The sequence below is a fragment of the Nematostella vectensis genome, chromosome 7 (genome assembly GCF_932526225.1).
Source record: "Nematostella vectensis chromosome 7, jaNemVect1.1, whole genome shotgun sequence".
Classification (NCBI taxonomy): Eukaryota; Metazoa; Cnidaria; class Anthozoa; order Actiniaria; family Edwardsiidae; genus Nematostella; species Nematostella vectensis.
In genome coordinates this window covers 12,926,912-12,942,148 of record NC_064040.1, presented here as the reverse complement: position 1 = coordinate 12,942,148, position 15,237 = coordinate 12,926,912, and the positions used below count along the sequence as shown (strand labels likewise).

The following is a 15,237-nucleotide window of genomic DNA, read 5'->3' as shown; positions in this document are numbered from 1 at the left end:
TCGTCAGCTAGACGCCATATTGGAAATTACCCAGAAGGCTCTGGGGACGAGGCCGTGAAAATAATCGAACTACCACAAAGGATGCTGGGATTGTAATGGCGGGCTGGTGCTGATGTCGCGAAATAGAAACGAACTACCACCACTAAAATAAGAGAAACTACCCTTACTTACAACCTGAACACTTTTACGATTATTGTTTCCTTGAAAGATAGGAAATGCTACCTTACGCCTATAGCCTGATGTCAGGAAATCATAGGATAACACTAAGCTTTTGAAATCAAAGACTGAAAATGGAAGCGATAGCCTAGTGCCGTCTCCGGAACACAATTGGACACATTTTACTTCCTTGTTATTAACCATTATAATTTGTACGCCGTTCACAAAGTATCTACGGTCATAAAGTTTATAGGTCTTTTACTTGAAGATGCGTATATTTTAGAGAAGGAGAGATCTACCAAGAAAGATGAGCGAGCATTATTTGACTTCCCAGTATGACAAGAAGTCCAAATACAACTATGGACTGAAGAACTCGAATTTATATGGAGCAAACTTAGGCTCTGTCTTCGCTGATGGGCCCCCACCGCTAGATGACACCCTTGAGGATGATGACGGTGATATCGTTTTCAGGGACAATCAATCGAAATTAGCGGCTAACCTCAGCGATACGAGCAAGGCATCTCAGTTATGCAACGAATCCATCAATGGTGCGTCGATCTCAAATCAAAACACTTCTCCTGATCCAAGTGATAATACAAAAGATGATGATTTTGGTGGCTTTGCAAGTTTCGGAAATTTTAGCGATGATGGAAACGCGAAAGATTCTTTGGCCACCAGTTGGACGATAACACCATCGAATGCAACAAAAACATCACCAAGCATAGAGAAGTTTCCAAAGGACAGCAATAGAAAAACCGAAAATTCTCTAAAGGCTTCGGATAATTTTGGGTGTTTCTCAGACAGTGATGAAGAATTTGAAAGTTTTCAGAGTTCAGAAGTCCAACCTGATATGCATGCAGTAAAGAGTAGTAATGGAAGTGTATTGCCTGTGAACTTATCTCCAAATAATTTCCATGTCTCAAATGTTGATGGAGATGATTTTCAGTCCCACCACATAAAAGAGAGTATACCTGATAACCATGTGTCAAAAGTTGCAAAATCCCCAGGTGTTCAGGATGGGTTTGAATGTTTTTCAGACAGTGATGATGACTTTGAAAGTTTCCAGAGCTCACAAGTCCCATCTAATTTGCCTGCTTACAAAAGCAGTACTTCTGTGCAAGTATCTAATAATCAGCCGTCAAATCATAATGATAAACATGCATCTGGGTCTGAAGGTATCTTGTTTGACACTGGTAAATCCGGAACAACTAACAAGGAAGAGCCACATGAAATTGATGATCATAAGAAGGTTGAGTCACTGGGCAACCTATCCTCTGATGAAGACTTTGGGGATTTTGCATTACATAGTCCCCCACCTCTGGATGATTTAACAAGTTCTAAAACTGGCCATAGTGATATAGAGAGCATTAGTTCTGGAGATAATGGATTTGGTGGTTCCACTTGTAAAGATAATTCCTTTTCACCTAAGGAAATGGCATCATCTACTTCTGATTCACAGCTTGATAGCAAAAGGGAACAAGGTAATTCAGATTATGGATTTAAAGACTCCGGTGGGTCTCAGTCTGGAAGTAAGGGAATATCTATTGTTAAATCCAGGCATGTAAGTGATTCTCAAAGGAATAGAGACAGTCCAAAAGAATTAAGACATCAAGGAGACAATAGGCATTTTTCATGTGCAGCACTTTCTTCAGACAAAGAACCTGGCGATAATCACTTTGGTGAATTTGCAGAAAGCTCTTCAGAGGGTCAACAGTCTTCCAAGGAATTACCCTCATTGCAAATGGACATTAGTTCTTATAGTGGGAAAGATACTCCAGATGATGATAATAGTTTTAGTAACTTACAGGCAATCACAAAAGGTAATGAAGATGGTGTTGAACAACCTACTGATAATTCCATCCATGCTACTGTTGCTAGTCACAATGATGATGACTTTGATGATTTTGATGGGTTCAAGGCCTCTATACCTACAACAACTGATAGCAAGTCTGATGATCCACACATTTATAAAATAAGATTTGAGAAAAATGAGGACGATGACTTTGGTGATTTTGATGGCTTCAAAGCATCTGTAACTACAACAACTGATAGTAAGTTTGAGGGTTCACACGGTCATAAAATGGGATTGGAAGAGAAACAAAAAGAGGATGATGATGACTTTGGTGATTTTGATGGCTTCAAAGCATCTGTAACTACAACAACTGATAGTAAGCTTGAGGGTTCACACGGTCATAAAATGGGATTTGAAGAGAATCAAAATGAAGATGATGATGACTTTGGTGATTTTGATGGCTTCAAAGTATCTATACCTACAACAACTGATAGTAAGATTAAGGGTTCACACTGTTATAAAACAAGATTGGAAGAGAATCAAAATGAAGATGATGATGACTTTGGTGATTTTGATGGCTTCAAAGCATCTGTAACTACAACAACTGATAGTAAGTTTGAGGGTTCACACGGTCATAAAATGGTATTGGAAGAGAATCAAAATGAAGATGATGATGACTTTGGTGATTTTGATGGCTTCAAAACATCTATAACTACAACAACTGATAGTAAGATTGAGGGTTCCCACGGTTGTAAAACAAGATTGGTAGAGAATCAAATTGCAGATGATAATGAGTTTGGGAGTTTTGATGGCCTCAAAGCATCAGCACTCAAAACAGATGATGAGGAGCAAAATTCGAAGGAAAACCAAAGTGCGATATCAACTGAAGACAATGAGGATAATGGTTTTGATGACTTTCACACATCAACCCCATCAGCAGCCAAGGACGATTTCAATGCTTTTTCTGGTTCTCCAGAAAACTTGAAAAATCAGTCACTTAAGACATCAGTTATGCATACTGGTGCTGATAATGATGATGATGACAATCATGATGGTTTTGCTGATTTTGATGATTTTAAGTCATCAGAAGCCATACCAGCTAAGGACAATTTTGATACTTTTTCCTCTGCTCAGAAGGCCTCACCCCCTGAACAGAAACAATTGAAATCAACAGAAACAAGTGACAGTGATGATTATGGGGATTTTAGTAACTTTGAAACTCCCACAAAAGAGTCTTACAATAAAAGTGATGGCTGCACTGGACAAAAAGGAAAGTTAAATGCAAACAAGGATGATGATTTTGGAGATTTCAGCGACTCTGATATGAAGAGCAACTCTTTAAAGACTGTTATCCCTAAAATTGCTTTGCAAACAAAACAAAGTCAAGCAAACCCCTCAAATGAAAAAGAGCGTGTGGATGATGGCTTTGCAGATTTCAGCTCATCTGAAACATCTGGTTTTGCTGAATTTTCTAGTGCAAACAAGAGTCATTCAGATCCTTCAGATACTACCTTCAAAAAAACATCTATAGAAACAACAACCATATCTCAAAGCAGTACTTCACAAAAGGTATACATGTGTTATGTTTTGTCAAAGACCAATGCAGGATTAGCAGTAACTGTAACTGTAACTGTGATTTTTGCAAAAGGTATACATTCCTTTTTTGTTTTTGTCAAATACCACCACAGGATAAGCTACCGTAACTGTGATTTTTTTTAGCACAGAAGTAGACATGGTGTTGACATAAATGTGCAATTTGTATTACCAGGGATTGTCAATCTTCAAACCACACCCAAACAGTATGATTAGTCAGCTTGCTGGTCCAGTTTCTCTGAGTATTACACGACCAGATGACTTTAAGCTTGGCAAATCTTTGGTAGTGTCATTTTTGCTTAAAATACTGGAAAACAACAAATCAAGGTTTGTGAGTTATATGGATCCCTAATCTTTTATTTTAAACTGGCTTAGTAAAATGAGTATTAAATTAATAGTCTATTATAGAGTATGATCGCAGGCATGGCCTCTGTGTTGGAGAGAGGGCCACAAGAAAGTTGTGCCTCTCAGTTCCAAGTTGGGTCATTCTTAAAAATATATCTTTGCTGATTACTGTAGCTCACTAATTTTTGAGACAGAGTACCATCACATCTTTTTTAACCTCACAGTTAATTTTGCATCTAGCAGACTAATATTGGAAACAAGAAAATAATAGGCATTCAATGTCTCTTTTTGTTTGCTTGTATTTGGCATTATTTGTTATTATCAAAGGCTTCATTAGTATTTGTATGTTAAACTACTATGGTAACCAGGAGTGATGAAGTGTATTCCATTCGACCCTTCTTTACCATAGGAGTGTAAAAAAACTCCATTCCCATGACCAAATCCACCCACTTTCTGTAATAGGCAAAATGGCTAACAAACAAGTTTTTGAAGCACTTTTTATGCAATATATTACGTTTTAATATGATATATTTTTATGCAATTATCAAGCAACTCGAAATGGCAATGACATTTCTTTTTCAATCAGCAGTATGTTGAAGGAGCTACTTATGTCCCAACAAGATGGCAGTCTAAGATTTGAGTGGTCACTCTCTTGCCATCACAGCAAGTTGCTGGAAGCCCTCAACATGCTACCTGTCAGATCACAGGTATTGCATGTCATGACACTATGTTACCCTCTTGCCGATCACTTGCGCACTTGTCACTTGTGAACCTGTCACCCATTTGTGCATTTGTCACTCATTTGTACACTTGTCACTCATTTGTACACTTGTCACTTGTGCACCTGTCACTCATTTGTGCACTTGTCACTCATTTGTGCACTTGTCACTCATTTATGCACTTGTCACTCATTTGTACACTTGTCACTCATTTGTACACTTGTCACTCATTTGTACACTTGTCACTCATTTGTGCACCTGTCACTCACTTGTACACTTGTCACTCATTTGTGCACTTGTCACTCATTTGTGCACTTGTCACTCACTTGTACACTTGTCTCTCATTTGTGCACTTGTCACTCATTTGTACACTTGTCACTCATTTGTGCACCTGTCACTAATTTATGCACTTGTCACTCATTTGTACACTTGTCACTTGTGCACCTGTCACTCATTTGTGCACTTGTCACTCATTTGTGCACTTGTCACTCATTTATGCACTTGTCACTCATTTGTACACTTGTCACTCATTTGTACACTTGTCACTCATTTGTACACTTGTCACTCATTTGTGCACCTGTCACTCACTTGTACACTTGTCACTCATTTGTGCACTTGTCACTCATTTGTGCACTTGTCACTCACTTGTACACTTGTCTCTCATTTGTGCACTTGTCACTCATTTGTACACTTGTCACTCATTTGTGCACCTGTCACTAATTTATGCACTTGTCAGTCACTTGTACACTTGCCAGTCACTTGTGCACCTGTCACTAATTTGTGCACCTGTCACTCATTTGTACACTTGTCACTAATTTGTGCACCTGTCACTCATTTGTGCACCTGTCACTCATTTGTGCACTTGTCAGTCATTATTGGGTCATTGTTGCAATGCAATAGATGTATATAACACCATGTTTTTATCTTTTTACAGACCACTACAAGTTTTCAGTCTACATCTAAATCAACTGTGATGCCATTTTTTTCCACTGGAATGGTAAATTAATTTTATATTTATAAGTCTTATATTAACGATTATATTGTATATATTCCTTCACTCTTGCAAGTTTATCGCAAGGAAAGGTGCTTCCATGTCAAAGTATGTCAAGGTTATGGTTCACCTTCATCACGGTGCCTCACCTCAAAATTGTGCAGATTTTTTTTGTAATAACAAAAAAATTGTATTACCAAACAGAAAGCAAGATTTAGTGCAAGTTTCTTTGTGTGGGTAAAATGTTAGCCCCAATGAATCCAAGCTAGGACATCATCAGATTTTGAAATCTTTTAAATTTGACCTCATTCATTAAATATTTTTGGTTTTATTGTTTCTTACATTGACATTGATGTGAACATGTTTAAAGGGCCTCTTGGAACCTACAAGAGGAGGAGTTGCTCCATCTCATACCCAGGACACTACATTCACACAAGATCCATTCAGCCTTCCTTCACATTCAAGCATGCAATTTCCTAATGTGAGTCATTTTTTTCCCTGTACTTGAAATCTCTTAGGTTTCAATATTTTATATTGATCATCATATATTATAGTCAGAAGTATCAATACAGTTATCGCTATTATTATCTGTATTGCCATATCTTTATTATCATTTTTATCATTATCATTATCATTATTTTTATTTTTATTGTTATCATTATTTTTATTGTTATTGTTCTAATTCGTTTAATTCTGATCTAAATTCTAATCTTAGGTTGGTTTGGGCCTGGCCAAATCTGCTCTTTCCAGACAATCAGGTTAGTTGTGATAAGTGATAAGGTTTGTTGGACCCTGAATACAAAATTTGGTTATCTCTGCATGAAAATTATTCAGAACATTTTTTCCTCTTCTTCATACCCTATGTTGTAATGCTAAATACAGTAATATCAATGCTATTGCAGCGATACAAATGTTGTCACATTGATTTTAGCTACTGCTCCAGAACAGTCTTTGATTTATGTTTTTCTTTTAGCACCTCTAGATTCCAAGGACAACTCATCGTCTGACAGCTTGTCGTCTGAGTCCTCTTCCCTAGACTTAGACTTCCTGGCTTCCAGCACCTCTGAACGCAAGCCTGGTATGTACATCTCTACTCAGGGCAGCAATGTTAAAGAAGTAGATGACACCATGTTGCTTATTGTTCTTTTATTTCACTATATAATCAGCAAATTTAATGGTTGATAACATGATTTCTAATTCAGTTGATATATCCTCAACATGTCATTTTTTTTCTAAAGTGGAAACACAATAATTTCCCGCTCTCCCCTATTCAGTGTTGAGGACAAAGGTTCGAGGTGTCAGACTACAACACTGAAAGGGGGGAGGGGATCCTAGGCAAGGGGATTTGGGTTACAAAGGTACATGTAAAGCATTTTTCATTGAAAAAATGCTGTTTTTACTATATTTCTTATATCAAGTGTATTTTAAGATGCTATGGGTTAGTTAGTTAGTCTAGGCTAGCTAGTTAGTAAGTTAGTTAGTTAGTTAGTTAGTTGGTTGGTTGGTTGGTTGGTTGGTTGGTTGGTTGGTTGGTTGGTTGGTTGGTTGGTTGGTTGGTTGGTTGGTTGGTTGGCTGGTTGGTTGGTTGGCTGGTTGGTTGGTTGGTTGGTTGGTTGGTTGGTTGGTTGGTTGGTTGGTTGGTTGGTTGGTTGGTTGGTTGGTTGGTTGGTTGGTTGGTTGGTTGGTTGGTTGGTTGGTTGGTTGGTTGGTTGGTTGGTTGGTTGGTTGGTTGGTTGGTTGGTTGGTTGGTTGGTTGGTTGGTTGGTTGGTTGGTTGGTTGGTTGGTTGGTTGGTTGGTTGGTTGGTTGGTTGGTTGGTTGGTTGGTTGGTTGGTTGGTTGGTTGGTTGGTTGGTTGGTTGGTTGGTTGGTTGGTTGGTTGGTTGGTTGGTTGGTTGGTTGGTTGGTTGGTTGGTTGGTTAGTTGGTCAGACAACAAAAATTGGAAGACTTCATGTACAGTAGGAGTCAAGGGTGCGACAAATACATGCCATCATTGATAACTTGATTCTCAGGGCATCAAGAAATGTAACAACAAGCATTGCAGAAAGCAAGCAAATCAGTCTAAAGCTTATTTATTTACTCTAGTCAACTTGTCTGTTTAATTTAGTGGAATGCTGGTAATGACTCTCTTAAGGCATCGTAATTGTTTTTCAACCTTTTAGAACTCTTGGGGAAAAGTTGATTTTTAACTATCTTAGTTTAATAAGGAAAACAATTTGCTTTGAAAACTTATATCACATTATCACTTATAACATGAAATATCTCCATAAGTTCTATAGGTTATAAAATTATATTTTCATTCATGATGAGTTTTATTAATGCTGCATTTTGTTACTAGCAGAGAACAGAGGTGTATATGAGCAGGAGCTACTTGGCCTCAGTCTCCAGCCATCAGACACAGCCAGTCCCAGTCCCTTTGCAGAGAGTCCTTCTCTACCCAGTGGGGCAGAGGCGAAGAAAGTCTTCAAATTTGGCAATGTCCTCATCCCATTGAATAGTGACCAAGGCAATAAAGACCTCAGTGGTGCTGCTAAGGAGATAGCAGATGATTTGGAAGATCTTTCATTCATGCTCTCTAAAGTGCTTATGTTCCCATTGAAATCCAAGTGATTTGACAAACACTTTTATCAGTGTTCACTTCCAGTTGAGTAGTTATTAAAAGTGACAGTTTTCAAAGGGATTATAAACTGTAAAAGTTAGGTCCTCCCTACGTCACAATCATAGTGTATGTTGATATATCTCTAACATATGTAATATGAATAATGTTTGTCCATTATAGTTGGTGATTACCAGAACACCACTTTAATTTTTTTTTTTGGGGGGGGGGGGGGTGGTAAAGTGCAGTCTGGCCGCCTTGACAAATTAGTCTGGTTTGCCGCAAACATTACAAGTAATGCCAGTATCTGGTGTTGGAAAAGTGGCTCTGGCCTTCCAGATCTAGTGTGTGTATAGTGGTAAAGCTAACAAAGCAGTACTCATAGTGTATAGTTATATCTCTCAGTGTTTAATAGCCCATGAGAAACCAAGATAGGAAAAAGATTGAAGGGAAATTTCTGTGTTAAAAATTGACCTTATTGATTTTTTCAAGTTTTTAGAAATCTCTTGAATGCTTGGCAAATCGTGATAAAACCAATGATTTACTGCTTAAAATTTTGAATGATTCCTTTTTTTTTGTTTTACAACAATAACATTAAAAGAATGGGTAGCTTTTATTTATATTCAGGCCAAGCCTCCAGCAAATTAATCCTTAAATCGCATATTAATCATTCAGCAACCTTCCAGAATCCGTTGTTATTGAAATATGTGCTTTTAAATGTGGTAATTTTAAAAAGGGAACAAGAAAAAAAATGACCTAGCAACAAAGCTTGTAACCTCACTAAGCTAGTCTCATCATTTTTTTCAACGATCTTCACACTAACCACCTTGACATTACTACATACACCTATTTCAAATAAGGTTGCACTCGGAGAATGTGTGTATCGTAACACGCAGTGCTTTATGGGTATTAAGTAAACAAGCAAATGAGCGTAAATAAAATACAAATCCAGGCTCCAAAAGCTGTAGAATTCTGGTCCATGTTCTTATATGAACATTCACATAGCTTTCAGATACAAGGATTCAGTTGTTTACGTGCTACCCATGAACTACCGCGGGTTATCCGGTAAATGGGTTCTCAAGTGCAACCTTATTTTAAATAGGTGTATATTACTTTGACAACAGTAATTCAAATAGAGATATGTAAATTTGGTATTTCTTTGAGTCTGTATGCCTCTGGTAAGGAAGTTTTTATCAGAAATCCTGAGGGGAGAAGGGAAGATTTTGACTCAGGACACCTTACAATTTCAGAGCCCCCCCCCCCCTCTCCCCCTGTAAGAATTCCCAGGATTTTGGTAGAGGGCTCCATTGTTTTAGAGCATCATCTTTGATGCTTAAAGATTTTCATAGACATCCCCTCTCCATATTACCCCGAGTATCAGGTGATTTTATTTTTCAAAAGTTGGAGAGGAAAAAAAAGCTCTTTTTATAAAATAATACTCTTTTTTATTAGGGTCTGACACTTAAGCTGACTCGGTATCTCTACCCCCCCCCCCCCCCCCCCCCCAGCCCCTCAGGGTTCTTAATGAACACTCCCTGACACTAATTAACCTTATAAAGAGTATCTGATAGAAAACCACTCATATAAGATATATAATATGTATATTTTTTATCTTAATATAGAGCATCCATTAACCAGTCTTATGCAAATTATAGCAAGGGTTAAATACAGGGTTATAGCTATTATAACGCCAAAGAAAATTGGCGGTTAACACACACCAAAATGAAATAAAATTATGCCATTAAAATTTGTTTATCTTATATCTTACTCCTGATAAATTTTTGTGGGGTGGATTATTTATTACGAGGGAAAAAACTGTCCAGAATGAATAGTTATTAGAAAAGAAGATAGAAGTAGTACACTTTTTTTTATAAGAACCTTTTTATAAGAACATCCAGCCTGAGATTTCACCAAATTTTTAAAAACATGCTAAGGCTCAGATAGCAGAAAAAAATTCTTTTTTTTCCTGATGTGTTCTAAAATACATAATCAAATTGTGCTCATAGTAAGAACCTTATTATTGCTAATAATCATTAGTGTAATTATCTTCCTATTGGGTATTACATTCTTACATACACGGCCCAGCCTCAACTGAAAATTAGACGTTTTTATAAAAAAAAGAGTTTACAAGAAAAAAATTAATTAAAAACAACCATCCCCTCCCGTAAAATTATCTTTGCTCCATCGACGTGTCGGTAGTCACGTGTCGCGTATGTGAAGAGCTCTTGTCTGACTGGAAGCAAAGCAGAACGCGAGCAAAATCATGGCTCTTCGGCTATTGGTATCAAGAACCGCTCGCCTGTCTCAAAGACACCTGCTTAAAAGCCCTTTCCAAACGCTCGGTATCCGTGTAGCTGGCTGCTCCTCTGTTCCGCCGCCGGAATCATCCGGTGAGTGAGAAGCGATAGCGGAGAGCATTCACGGATGGTAGTACTATGTACTTAAGAATGCATCGATGGACTTCTTCACTTTGAAACAATCAGCGATTATAACCCTCTCCTGTATTACAGTGGTAGCTTATAATTTTCTACATTAGATTGCAAACTAGCATAAGTTGTGTCAAGTTGTGTATTATTGGTTTGGCATGAAGGACTCGACATAACTCGAACCTGGTTTTAAAAATTGCTTTGTTACCATTTGTTTATTTTATTGAACTTAATCTGATTTGTTTTGAGTTTATACTGCCCACTAAATCAGTTGTGCTTTCAAAGATTTTGAGTAGTATCATAGAATTCACAAATTTTAGGGTTTATATGTTTTATATGAAATATTTAATTAATGACACGGGGGGGGGGGGGGGGGGTGGGGAGGGAAGATTTTTACTCAAGACATCTTAAAATTTTAGAGCCCCCCTTTCATTGTAATCATTTATTTTGGTGCCCCCCCCCTATAGAACCCCCATTTTTTTCCCTCTTAGAGGACCTATTTTTTCGGGTCCCACTTTTTGTGGTTAAATATTTTCAGAGCCTCCCCTCAATATCTTCCCTCCCCCCGTTGGTGTATTTAATGAACACTCACTTAGAGAATCTATGTGTCGTAACCTGTAGTGCTTTATGGATATCAATTGAATAATAATAATAAGCATAAATCAAAACACACTCAGGTTTAGAAAGCTTTAGCATTCTTGTTTATGTGCCTTTGAACATTCACATAGTGTTCAGAGACCACGGTTCATCCATTTATATGTTACCCATGAACCACTGCGGTTTACGATTCACCGATTTGCGGATGCAACCCTCATTGAAATAGTTGTATGTAAAAGGGGAAAGGGGCGTGTTACTTGGCCTCGCAAGGAGGGTATTCAAAAACTCAAGCTTGTGAAATAAAAATAAGCCACAATAATATTGAACAATTATACTCAAAAGAGACAAGAATTCAATGTTTAATTTCCCCAAATCAGGTTTTGTAGTTTTTGCTATCCAATAGAGAGGTTTTCAAAAACCCGTGAAATACTATTTTTTATTATAGTTTATTTAGTACTTATACATTGTATGTATTGTTCTCTTTTTTCTGGCTTGACCATTACATTCTAACAACTACTCTAAGTAAATAACTTAAATTTACATAAATCTGTCCGACCCCCTTTATTGGAGTAGTTTACCGAAATCCAGCAAATGACTGTTTTTTGAATGGATAAACTAAACTCTCATACCCCTAACCCTCCCCTCTCCTGCTCTCTCTCATTGAGCTAATTCTACATCCTGGATGTTGTCTGTAATTTTCAGATGAGGAGATTGTCCATCCAAAAGACAAGAAGCTGTTCACACCTGGCCCACTAGGAACTAGCTTCACTGTCAAGAAATCAATGCTACGTGATGTTGGTTCAAGAGATGAAGACTTCATCGACTGTGTCCATTTCATCCGTAGCAAGCTGCTTGAGATTGCAGGCGTGTCCCAGGCGGAATACACTGCTATACCTTTGCAGGGCAGTGGGACATATGCTGTCGAGGCCGTAATCACAACAGCCACACCTAAAACTGGGGGTAAACTACTTGTGATTGTGAATGGTTCTTATGGTAAAAGGATGGTGAAGATTTGTGAAGTCTCTGGCATAGAAACGGTAGGTCTCTTTCTTTTAGAATATAAACTTTGCCATTTTTTCTAAGGCTTATTATTCAGAAGAACCTTAAATGTTTTACCAATTCCTCTTTTCCCATGCTGAAATAAATGTGTTTCCATGCAAATTGTGCATGCCAATTTAAAGCCTCATTGTCACCAGTTTACTTCCGGTCGATTACGTAACAATCTCCGATGATTTTTAACAGAAACTGCGAAAAATATTTCAAAATTTTAAAAGCAGTGTGTCTTTTAGAAGTTTCTTCAAGGATTTGACTGATAATTTAGAGTGGATGGCTCGTTTTATATCGCGGATTCTAATAGATTATTTTGTCTTTTGACGGATGAGGTTTTCGACGACCTCCTGAAGTAAACTGGTGACAATGCGGCTTTAAAATCATCTGTATTTTGCCTCAATTTCTCTGTACAGTGAATAGACTGCTTCAAGTCATAAGAATGTTTACATACCTTGACATCTCTTTTTCTTACTCGCCACAACAAAAATGATCACAAAAATGATCTACTGAAACCAAAAGTGATGGCTAACAATCAAACAAAGCAGGGCTTTGATTGAAAACACAGATAATGTTTGAAGGATTCCGGTGCTGGCATGATACTGAGCCACCAACTACATGCAAAGAAAACATTTTCAATTATAATCCCCCTAGAATCAATTGGTAAAATTGTTCTTGTTGTACTATGTCCATTAGTTGCTTTCTCCAAACATTCAATGAAAATCAATGTGTCTTATAGATTGTACTTCAAGGAGAGGAAGCCCAGAAAGTTGACCTCCAATCTGTTGAGAACACCCTGAAGCAACACCCTGATCTTAACGGCGTCTGCATCGTCCACTGTGAGACATCAACAGGAGTCATCCATCCTGTGGAGGCTGTGGGCAAGCTGGTGCGAATGCATACTCCTAATGCCTTCTTCTTTGTTGATGCCATGAGCAGCTTTGGAGCTGTGCCGCTGAATTTAGAAGGTGCACAGATCACGTACATGGTCAGCTCTGCCAACAAATGCATTGAGGGTGTACCTGGGTTCTCGTTCGTACTAGCTGAGAAGAAGCACCTTCTCAGCTGCCGTGGCCAGTCTCGCACTCTTTCCCTGGATATAGTGGACCAATTTGAGGGACTTGAAAAGTCTGGGCAGTTCCGGTTTACTCCAGCAACACATGCAATGCTTGCCTTCCGCACGGCGCTAAGGGAACTGGCTGAAGAAGGAGGAGTCATTGGAAGAGCTGAAAGGTAATGTAGTACCTTTTACTAGACATTTGAGAGAGTTGGAGATCCTTGGAGGGCACAGAATAATATGGTATCTCCTTTCGCATACATGCCCCCATACCACTCTAACTATTGTACATTTTATTAATCATAAAGGCAGAGTTCCCCTGGTTCACCCTTGGCGACAGTTTTTTCACGTTATTTTGCATTGTAAACTGTATAGAATATTCTGTAGCATAATCTTCAAGTTGTCAAATCACACGTGAAGCACATTTGATCACCATATTACTTTTACAGGTATATGGAAAACCGACACATCCTGCATGATGGCATGAGAAAGCTTGGCTTCAAAGAATTCTTGGATGACACTCATGAGGGCTACATCATCACTTCTTTCTTCTACCCAAAGCACCCTAACTTTGATTTTACACAGTTCTACAAGCACTTGAGTGCCAAAGATCAGGTTATCTACCCTGGGAAAGTGACAGAGGCAGACTGCTTCCGTATCGGCAACATTGGCCATCTCTTCCCCAAGGACATGGAACATTTACTCAAGTGCATTGAAGAGGTGCTGGCTGATATGGATATCCCAACACCGATCATGGAGCAGTGATGGTAGTGATATCCCCCCCCCCATGCTCTAGTTTATATTAGCAAGATAAAAAATGATGGTGTGTTGAGGAAGCCATAACGTCTACTGTTTATAGGGGAAAATTGGGGTAAATGTTCAAATACAAACATACCATAATTGCTTGAATAAATGCCCCTGGCAATGTGCTTATCCTTTTAATCTCAAAATCTGTTTTATGCATGGAGTACAAATTTCTCCAGAACCAATAACCACCAATAGAATTGTGTGGTTAGTGTTCGTAATTTCGTCTACGTAGTCCCTCTTTGTGAAAGTCCATTGAGTGCAACAAAAGGCGTTTCTTAGAGTGGAGATGCTTTTTTGAGAAAGGTTTTTATTCCAGCAATTGTGGTATTACTAAAAGTGTTAGGGAGAATAGTCATAAAATGTATGAACAGAGTTCTCCTGGGTGTTATAAGCTCCAAGATCCACTTGTGCAGTAGTCAAAGAACTACAAAACAGTGATCTGGCTGCAAATGACGTCTGTGCTATGAGTAAAATTATAAGTTGAAATTGAAATTTACCACGTTTTTCAGCCAAGACTATGTCAGCCAAACAAAGGCCTTAGATACCCCTAGATATTTTGTTGATCAGTCTTAGGTTTTGGTGTTATTTGTAGCTTTGCGAGTTTACTTTTCATGTTTTAATAGTATACTTCACTTTTCATTAAAAACCCTGAATAGGCGGAGCGTCATCTGAGACACCTTTGCGCTCCCATGGGCATCCTTAATTATTTTGATGTAAAATAGATAGAAAAAGTGAGTAGTAAAATAATATAATTCCATAAAAAAGAAATAAATAGGTTTATTAGAAAGTAACTGACTTTGATTTTAAATTTGTTTCAAAAATAAAACTTGACAAGTAATTCTAGCGAGAAAACACACTTAAACGTCCTTTCCACTTATTTTCATTCATACCCTAACTATGCTTATACCAGTCCTCTGTATAGGAGATATGGTATAAATAGCAAGCGATGCATCTCGGCCGAAAATAGCATTTCATTGCATGTTTTTCTGTCGCCAAGGTTATTCACATACTTTCTCGTCATATACACCTGTTTGTTTTACACTGTTTACATGGCGGATCACTAAATGTTTTCCAGCAATGACGATAATGATAAAAAATCTTTATTTAAAAA

At 38.0% G+C, this 15,237-nt stretch overlaps 2 protein-coding genes across 4 annotated transcripts; both read left to right on the top strand.

Moving 5' to 3' along the window:
* The first annotated feature begins 17 nt into the window (after positions 1–17).
* LOC5508210 (dentin sialophosphoprotein) lies at positions 18–9,939 on the top strand. 3 transcript variants are annotated; one of them, XM_048729814.1, is made up of 8 exons: positions 18–3,517; positions 3,717–3,868; positions 4,476–4,593; positions 5,540–5,602; positions 5,967–6,077; positions 6,312–6,354; positions 6,570–6,674; positions 7,935–9,939. In XM_048729814.1, the coding sequence occupies exons 1-8, from the start codon at positions 464–466 to the stop codon at positions 8,204–8,206; spliced, it is 3,918 nt and encodes a 1,305-aa protein (XP_048585771.1). In that variant the 5' UTR covers positions 18–463; the 3' UTR covers positions 8,207–9,939. The 3 variants fall into 3 exon arrangements, with proteins under 3 accessions (XP_048585771.1, XP_048585769.1, XP_048585770.1); XM_048729812.1 differs by having other exon boundaries at positions 4,473–4,593; XM_048729813.1 differs by having other exon boundaries at positions 20–3,517; positions 4,473–4,593; positions 7,938–9,939.
* A 452-nt stretch (positions 9,940–10,391) lies between these two features.
* LOC5508216 (2-aminoethylphosphonate--pyruvate transaminase) lies at positions 10,392–14,964 on the top strand. Its single transcript, XM_001628774.3, has 4 exons — positions 10,392–10,582; positions 11,918–12,252; positions 13,002–13,495; positions 13,769–14,964. The coding sequence occupies exons 1-4, from the start codon at positions 10,456–10,458 to the stop codon at positions 14,082–14,084; spliced, it is 1,272 nt and encodes a 423-aa protein (XP_001628824.1). The 5' UTR covers positions 10,392–10,455; the 3' UTR covers positions 14,085–14,964.
* The last annotated feature ends 273 nt before the right edge of the window (positions 14,965–15,237 follow it).

What these genes read in the sequence shown, in the direction of transcription:
- LOC5508210 (XM_048729812.1), top strand. Translation starts at nt 464, where the DNA reads ATGAGCGAGCATTATTTGACTTCCCAGTATGACAAGAAGTCCAAATAC. An exon ending in AAAGCAGTACTTCACAAAAG is followed by an intron (nt 3,518 to 3,716) that starts GTATACATGTGT and finishes TTGTATTACCAG; the next exon opens with GGATTGTCAATCTTCAAACC. An exon ending in CATTTTTTTCCACTGGAATG is followed by an intron (nt 5,603 to 5,966) that starts GTAAATTAATTT and finishes ACATGTTTAAAG; the next exon opens with GGCCTCTTGGAACCTACAAG.
- LOC5508216 (XM_001628774.3), top strand. Translation starts at nt 10,456, where the DNA reads ATGGCTCTTCGGCTATTGGTATCAAGAACCGCTCGCCTGTCTCAAAGA. An exon ending in TCCGCCGCCGGAATCATCCG is followed by an intron (nt 10,583 to 11,917) that starts GTGAGTGAGAAG and finishes TGTAATTTTCAG; the next exon opens with ATGAGGAGATTGTCCATCCA. An exon ending in AAGTCTCTGGCATAGAAACG is followed by an intron (nt 12,253 to 13,001) that starts GTAGGTCTCTTT and finishes TGTGTCTTATAG; the next exon opens with ATTGTACTTCAAGGAGAGGA.